Source organism: Asterias rubens, chromosome 9, assembly GCF_902459465.1.
Source record: "Asterias rubens chromosome 9, eAstRub1.3, whole genome shotgun sequence".
NCBI classification, from domain to species: domain Eukaryota; kingdom Metazoa; phylum Echinodermata; class Asteroidea; order Forcipulatida; family Asteriidae; genus Asterias; species Asterias rubens.
In genome coordinates this window covers 5,755,413-5,764,510 of record NC_047070.1, presented here as the reverse complement: position 1 = coordinate 5,764,510, position 9,098 = coordinate 5,755,413, and the positions used below count along the sequence as shown (strand labels likewise).

General features: G+C 40.1%; 1 protein-coding gene across 1 annotated transcript; it reads right to left on the bottom strand.

Moving 5' to 3' along the window:
- Window positions 1–3,639: 3,639 nt before the first annotated feature.
- LOC117295066 (D(1) dopamine receptor-like) lies at window positions 3,640–6,636 on the bottom strand. Its single transcript, XM_033777639.1, has one exon. The coding sequence runs from the start codon at window positions 5,802–5,804 to the stop codon at window positions 4,389–4,391; it is 1,416 nt and encodes a 471-aa protein (XP_033633530.1). The 5' UTR covers window positions 5,805–6,636; the 3' UTR covers window positions 3,640–4,388.
- Window positions 6,637–9,098: the final 2,462 nt, after the last annotated feature.

Sequence of the window (9,098 nt, the reverse complement as noted above, 5' to 3'; positions counted from 1 at the left end):
CTTTTCACTTCGAAAAGATTGAAAGAAACATCCTTTAAAGGGAATGTAAACGTTTGGTAATTACTCGAAACAAATATTAACTTAAAAACTTACTTGGTTAAAACATTGTGAGAAACGGCTCCCTCTGAAGTACCATAGATTTTGAGAAAGAGGTAATTTCTCACTTAAATAATAAAAGACTTCTAGCCAGAAGTATTTTATTCCTATCTGAAAGAACACAAATTTGTCCAACAAGGATGGAGATAACGCCAAGTGAGAAGACTGGTCTTTGACAGTTACCAAATGTGTACCTTCCCTTTAAAGACAAAGCAATATCTGAACTCACTCTGAAAGATCAATCATTGTAAAAAAAAAAAAAAAAAATCACCAGTGCCAATCCTGCCATGGATTTCAGAGTTTGGGTTGAGGGTCGCACTTTATTAAAACGAACATTAACCAAATCTGAATAAAATTTACATGAATTGCAATTATATCCCAATTGATGTGACATTATCCTATGAATGTGGTCCGGTAACTGGATAGGCCGCCCTTGTGTGAATTTAAAAACAAAATGAGATAAACATTTTCAACTCCAGTGGTATTTAAGACTAAGTGAATATCGCACTCATCAAAGGAGCATACCACAAACAGATAAAGATGACACTTTCTCTAAGTCTGCATTAATCGGATATTGCATAATAGGATTAGAAAAATTTCCATTTCTAAAAGCGAGGGTACCGGGTAAATAAGTTATATCTATTCACAGTCACATGCTGCATGTATAATGGTTCAAGATGGGATTGCTTGTATATTATTATACGTTTATTCACTGCCGAAGCACTGCTGTGAATTGGTGCGTGTGCGTGGAAAACAGATTTTACATACCCGAGTGGGCTTGTGGTGGGAAAGTACATTATAATTGAAAAGCAGGTCGGGGTTCCAGACAGTGGAAGGGTCTCTACCTGCATGGTTGTTTTCAAAGAAGACTTTTCATTAGTGCTAGTTATTTAGTTTTCAAAAAGCTTAAAGGCAGTGGATACTATTGGTAATTACTCAAAATAATTATCATCATAAAACCTTTCTTGACTACGAGTAATGGGGAGAGGTTGATGGTATAAAACATTGTGAGAAACAGCTCCCTCTGAAGTGACGTAGTTTTCGAGAAAGAAGTAATTTTCCACGAATTTGATTTCGAGACCTCAAGTTTAGAATGTGAGGTCTCGAAATCAAGCATAAGAAAGCACACAACTTCGTGTGACAAGGGTGTTTTTTTTTTTCATTCATTATTATCTCGCAAACTCGATGACCGATTGAGCTCAAATTTTCACAGGTTTGTTATTTTATGCATATGTTGAGATACACCAACTGTGAAGACTAGTCTTTGACAATTACAAATAGTGTCCACTGCCTTTAATTATGTGGTGACTTGAACAGAATGGATATATATGGTATACAATGTTATTGATTATAGTTTAATTATATGGACGTAAACTGGCCGGCTGTTTCCGATAACAAATTGATTAAAGTTATTTAAAAAGTGTTCTCGAAAGTATTAACATTCCAGGCAGAAGTATATATATGGATATTTTGTTTAACCGTCATGGTAAAAAAAAAAACCACATAGTTTTGTGATGGTTTTTTATTTGTCATACTTTCAGCAAATTTATAGTGTTTGTTTTTAAAAATGTTGTTAGGGTTTTCGTTGTGGTTCACGAATGCTTAGGCTTAGCTCATTGTGAACGACGTTGATGTTTCTGAATTTTGTTGTCAGAAATTCTCAGAATATTATCGAAATCACATTGCATTTTGCAATAATTTAGGGTCACACAAGCTTTAATAAATGTAATGTTTTAAACTTTGAATGGTGAGGATCATAAGACAAAATTTAGCTGTGAACTTGCAGGTACAGCCATGTAAAACAATGTTTGGGGGACAAGTGTTGTCTCTGAAAAGAACCGGTGTGCTCTTGACGTTTCGAAGGGTATACTCTGTCCGTCTTCAAGAAAAGTAACAAAATAAACTCTCCCATCAAAAATGTTTTATAAATAGTTGTACAATCAATATACGAATATTTTTCTTCTCTTGGAATTAAACATGTAACTGCGCTGTGTTCCCGAAAATGTCAGATAGGTTTATCACATTTAAAGGCACCGGAAACCTTCATTAAATTGTCACAGACCAGTACTATCATTTGGTGTATCCCATCATTGCATAACAACAATCAATCTGTGCACATTTTGATTTAAAAAAAAATCACTATTGTTGCCGAACTCGCGTGCTTTCAGATGCCAAAAAGAGTCCTCAGGGCTGAAGTCATGTATTATGTTGAGGGAAGAATATACCGCTTCTTCGAAAACTACTTCAGAAGGAGCCGTTTCTGACAATGTTTTATTATACCAGCAGCTCTCCATTGCAGTAATTTGCTAGTGTTTTTACATATTTGTGTTCTTAGTATAACCATTGTATTGCCTGTTCTTGTATATCTTTAATGTGCATTTTTTTTTAAAGGCAGTGGACACTATTGGTAATTGTCAAATACCGATAGTGTCCAGTGCCTTTAAACATATACCTTCTTAGAATTGATGCACTTTTCTTCCAAGACCTTACATAATTATATTCCATCCCATCCCAAGTCTTGTCTGTACTTGTCATGTTTATACATCTAGTCCATCTGCAATATGCTAATGGAAATGCTTTACTGACGAGCCACTGAGCATCTGATAATTGAAAATACCAAACGCGCTATAGAACGTTTTCATTACTTAGAGACTGCGTGCGTGGCCCAGTCTTGAGTTACGGGTTACCTCACCATTGAACTTCAGACTTTCAGAATAATTCGTAACCTACTAATGTATTTTACTCGTTTCTTGGCAACGACGCATCGGAAATTGCTTACATTTAACACAGAAAGACAGTTTTTGGAGAAAAACAATCACATGTTTTAATGAAATTAATTTACGGTAGTTACAGGTTGTTTGCTTAAGAGGTTTATGAAACTTTGCATGGTGGGAGATAGGTGAGGTTTGCGGCAGCATCACATGTGAACCTCTTCTAAATGTAGTGTATACTTCTTAAGGGTACCCGAGCAAAGATATTGCCAAAATAATAGGAAGACCGCCAACAATTACGGCACCGACCAGTAGGTTCAAGTCTCTCTCCATCACTTTTTCTTTGTCCAACCCCAAATTACTTTTGAATTTACCAAGTAAGTTTCCCTTTTGGTTAATTACTTGATAATTGCTCTAGAATTGCAAGGGTCGTGGGTTCGAATCCCACCCGAGTAACATGCCTGTGATGTATTTTTACACAGGACTCGGGAAAGTACTGAGTATACAGTGCTAACACAAATCGGTGTATGGGTAAAAACCAAAATTAATATACTTGATAATTATTGTCAATGAAGCGAAGGATTAGGTTAAAACACTAGTTAAAGGCAGTGGACACTATTGGTAATTACTCAAAATAATTATGAGCATAAAACCTTTCTTGGTGACGAGAAATGGGGAGAGGTTGATGGTAAAAATCATTGTGAGAAACGGCTCCCTTTTATAAGTGCCATAGTTTTCGAGAAAGAAGTAATTTTCCGCGAATTTGATTTCGAGACCTCAGATTTAGAACTTGAGGTTTCGAAATCAACCATCTAAACGCACATAACTTCGTGTGACATGGGTGTTTTTTTCTTTCACTACTATTACTCTACCTCGCAAGTTCAAAGACCGATTGAGCTCAAATTTTCACAGGTTAGTTATTTTATGCATATGTTGAGATACACCAACTGTGAAGGCTAGTCTTTGACAATTACCAATAGTGTCCACTGCCTTTAACTGAACTTCTGCTTTTGAATTTACAAGAAGTGTGACTTTTTGGGCGACGTTTTTTCTTGTTTTTCTTCACACTTTGTTACTGGGTTGGTTGCCAGAATGTTGCACCTTTTTGTACATGCTATTCCTTTATCCACCTCAATGTATTGAGTGGTAAATTAGTTGTAGGCTCATAGGCTTACCACACTCTTTTGGAAGGGGTATGTTGTTGTGGGGTGGGGACCCAATGTAAACTAGCTTACATTATTCATTTAAATTGTTTGCACAATGTTCTCATAAGAACGTGTGTATTCACCTCGGGTGCTTTCTTAACAGTTTGTAAAATAATCTCCACGGCCGTTTTCCCAAACAATGTGACTGGGAGATAAACATTTCAATTGTCACAAACACTATCAAGCAGATATATATACACACTCTGTTTACTTCATGAAACGAATACTTTAAAAGTGAAAGTCGTAGGGAAATACTTTTCGGTGACAGTTTTTGTTTACAGGAAGATATGTGCGTGTTGAAAAAGCTTAAATATTATACATTACTTTACAATAATATGTAACAATGTGTTATTACAATAGTGGTGCACTGATTATTTCATACTTGTATATTTGAATTCGAGTCACGCTGCGGTGATGCATTTTGTGGTGGAATCTTTTCTACGGTTGAAAGTTTTTCCACGGTCGGAAGTTTGTCGGTTGGTGGACTGTCTACAGAGGGACTGTCCACAGATGCACCGTCCACATGGGGACTGTCCACAGGTTGAATTTCCACAGGTTTACTGTTCTCATGTGAACTACCCACCGGACTTTCAGCTTGCTCATTGGCCGGTGAATTTTTTGGTTCTTTAGCGGGCAACTCAACCACGTCCGTAGCCGTGTAAGCCCCGTTTGTTACGGCGTAGACACCGGACGTGTCGGACACACTCTTACGGGCAGTTTTGGGCTCAGGCCTCGGCGAAGCTCGGATCCTCGATACCTGGTGAGCCGTCCTGTCGTCGACGTCGCTCGTTTCAAAATCCCTGGCGTTTATGCCTCTACATCTGTAACAGAAGAGGAGGCTCTTAAAGGCGTTGCGGAAGGTTTTATTCTGTGCATAAATAAACGGGTTGAGGAAACTGTTGATGTAGCCGAGCCACACGAATATACCGAAGAGCACGGGAGGGATGCAGTGGCCGCAGTAAGGGTCGATGATGTTCGCCACGAAGAATGGAAGCCAGCAAAGAATAAAAACGCCCACGATGATGGCCAGGGTCTTTGCGGCTTTACGCTCCCGGGCCATGCGTCTGTGACTCGCGGTGCCCCCGTCCTGCTTGGTCCGGTTTGCCGAGAAGTCGTACGCGGCGATCTGCCTTGCCTGCCGCCGTGCCACGACGTAAATCCGGGCGTACGTGAACAGTATAACCACACATGGAATGTAGAACGAGATCAGGGATGAAATCAATGCATAGGTTGAGTTCATGGCGAGGACGCAGAATTCCGGATCGGTGTACCAGCCTATATTGACAAGTTCTTCATCTTCGTGGAGGTTCAAGGTGACGGGTAAGACGCTGATGAGGAAAGACACAACCCAAGCTGTTGTAATGAGTAAGGCCGCGGTGCGATTGTTCATCCGCGAGTAGTATGTAAACGGAGACGTTATGGCCATGAAACGGTCTAATGATATGACACACAAGTTCAAAATACTCGCCGTTGCCGAGAGAATATCAGCGGCCTGGTAGATGTCGCAGAAGGCCAGTCCGAACGGCCAGTAGCCGAGAATCTCAAACGAAGCGTTGAACGGCATGACCAACACTGATACCATCAGATCAGCTACGGCCAGGGACACGATGAAGTAATTCGTAATGGACGATCGTAATCTACGAATACTTAGAACGGCCACGATGACGAGAATGTTTCCCACGATGGAGCATATCACGATTGCATAGAGCACGATGCCGATGATGGCATTCTCAGCTACCGTCCGGCCACCCTCCATCTCGGCTGGTGGTGCACTGGTTCCATTCATATCCATGGTGTTTTGGTACGCTTAATATCCTGATGAGCAATTTCGGCAAAACATACGTTTATCACACCATCAGTGTGTCTGTACCAGTCAAAACAGCATCACCATAACCACTTCAACGCAGAGTGCATTGTTAAAAGAGGTGTCCATATAAATTATGCAATATGTTTTCACCGAGTCTGAAGTACAGTTCCAATGTCGTCCACTAAATATATAGCTCACTGCAACGTATAAGACTATAACTGTCTTGTTTGGGGGAAGTCCTCCTCACTCAGTCATGATGGTCGGCATCCTCACCCGACAATACCAGTAGCCGTTGTTGTTACTGTTTCCATAGAGGTAATGCTTATAACGGCGAGAGACAAAAACCAGTCTGTGAAGGCCTAAACCTGCCCCCAGGGTAGCATTGCAATTATTACAGTGACCCTTAACAACTGGTTTCTCAGTTCTTAAAATAATGTTGCTGCTCGGTGAGGCCTACCGTTATAATCCTCACCTTCATGTAACGGTAGGTTTCCTTCGTCATCCCCCCTTCCTCGAAAACTCTTTTGTACTGAGGTAACGTGGTGGAGCGTCAGTGCACAATAGTCAGTATCCAGGACAAACATCGATGCTGCTAGGTAAACACGGGATTAGGGGTGTAGACCCTCCACACACCACCAACACATTTCACGTTGTGAACGAGAGGCCTGTGCCATCATCATCCCAACTATCGCGAAGAGGCCTACCAAGGCCTCCCTCCCTGCATGCAGGCTACTCGCCGGTAGAAACAGTGACCAAGTTTTGATAGCTCGGGACGGTCTCCACACTGAAACATGTAATAACATAGAAAGAGTAAACACTCGATGGTATAATACAAGGCAATGCTGTGAAGAGCTGGTAGGGATGTTCCTGAGTATATATATGACAAGAGTCGATGTTGTCAGTGTAGTTTAGACTGGGCATCTTAACCGACGACTGTTGCATGGGTTGCTGTATTTTTGACACCACCTCTCTTTGCACGTGCGCAAAAGTCAACTGTGTGATGAGAGCTTGCGTGTGTACAAAAAAAAGCAGAGTCGGTGAGCAATCGAGCCAGTCTCCGGTACAATGGGAATTGGATGAGATATATTATTTGAAGGCAAGTCGAAGCGGGCGGTTTATATAAAAAGAGGAAGATGGTTTACGTTTGATGGGGATATATCTCACGCGCTGGGATTGCATTTTGTTTTTCCATTCTCTGTGTTCCATCTTCGGCACAGTAAATCACGGACTGAGTATTGAATAATGTTTTTTTGTGAACCTCTCTCTTCGGCCTGTGATATGAATCACCTTTTACACTCCATAGCAAGCTATGAATTTACACCGTACACGTACCGTCTAACACTCGGTAAATCACACCGGGAGACATGCAGCATAAGCACGGGGGAGGGAAGAGAGCAAGATGCAACTGTCAGGTTGTTATTCTCAAAGGAATGTCCCATCACGTCAGACTGGTTTGGGCGCGAAAATGATTCCCGTCTCCCCACTGTCATAATGTGTTAAATCTTGTTAACCTAGTTGATAAAAATAGACGAGATGATACAAATCGACGATAGCTTGCAATGAAGACATCACCTATATAGTGACTGCGTTTTTAGCCAGTCATTGATCGTTTGTGTATAATTCATAATTTATAAGTAAAAGTGTTGTTTAAACTGCACCCATGCCGCGCGTATGTGTTATCAGTAGGTATCGGCTTATAGGCAGTGTACACGTTTGGTAATGTCAAAGACTAATATCCTCACTTGGAGTCCCTAAAAAAGAAACCTTTTGATTTGTTTGCCCAATCGAGCAATAAAGTTGTACCAAATTTAATGGGGAAAAAACATTGTTTCGTAATTCTTAAACAATATTCCTTCATAGGGTTTAACATCTTAAAAAAAAAATTGACCCTGTCTTTAATAAGTCTGCACACAACTACAACTGCTTGATTTCCCCCTTTTTTCTTCTCAAAACATTGATGCCCATCAATAGACTAAGGAATATTTTCTTTCATTTTTAGATTCCTTTGGGGGAATTTGGAGTGGATAAGTATTCAGTTATCAACAGTTACATCATTATTTGACAGGTCAATGGCTGGTCAACATGTGACATTATGTTGCTGAAAAGAAACTAAATAAATAAATAATTTACATTGCGTGTCCGAGTGGGCATTGTTCATTCTTCGAACAACAACAAATCTATAAATTGTCGGAAAGGCCTCTTCTTTTAAATATTTCTTGTTACTAATATTTTGTCCATTGACTCTTGTAAGCCTAGTGCAACTCCTTCCTTGGTGTATGTCTTTATATAATGTTTAAAGCCAGTGGACACTATTGGTAATTGTCAAAGACCAGTCTTCTCACTTGGTGTATATCAACACATGCATAAAATGACTAACCTGTGGAAAATTGAGCTAGATTGGTCGTCGGAGTTGCGAGATAACTATGAAAGAAAAAACACCCTTGTCACACACAGTTGTGTGCTTTAGATGCTTGATTTCGAGACCTCAAATTCTAAACTTGAGGTCTCGAAATCAAATTCATGGAAAATTACTTCTTTCTCGAAAACTATGTCACTTCAGAGGGAGCCGTTTCTCACAATGTTTTAAACTATAAACCTCTCCCCATTACTCGTGACCAAGTGTGGTTTTATGCTGATAATTATTTTGAGTAATTACCAATAGTGTCCACTGCCTTTAAGAGGAATATTCACCTGAGTTATTTTCATATTTAATGTATTCTTATTGTATCCCGTCGCCGATAGTGCCTTTGTAGCATTGTTTTGTGAGAATTGGGGGAGGGGGGGGGGAGGGGTCGCACGAATGGCGACCTTTGTCCCATTGCCACATTATCATTCTTGGTTCTCATTAGATACCCATATGCTTACGTGTTTCATTTTTGAAGTACTCGCTAAACAGTTCTTCGAAAACATAGTTATGGATAGTGGTTCCAAGTTGAAAGTCCCATTGAAACGAGCAGTTGGTGACAATAGCGCTCAGATGAGCTGCTGGAGTTACAACCGAACTTCCTCAAACTCGGATTATGTTTCCATGCACACAAACATACAATTCAATCTGTAGTTTTGGAATAATTTCGAGAGGCACCAATTTTATGGAGCTGCTTAAGCAGAACAAGTAGCTAAGCACAACGAAATTTTGCTTGCTAGAATAAGGTTTAATATGTTAAAATTGGATAAAGAATATTCATTTTGGTGTTGCCAATATACACTGATGTGCACTGTATAAGCATTGTATACTCCCAAGTTCTGTGGAAAAAAAAACAGGCACTTTACTCGGGTGGG

Excerpts from the sequence above, each read along its gene's own strand:
- LOC117295066 (XM_033777639.1), bottom strand. The coding sequence starts at position 5,804 with ATGGATATGAATGGAACCAGTGCACCACCAGCCGAGATGGAGGGTGGC.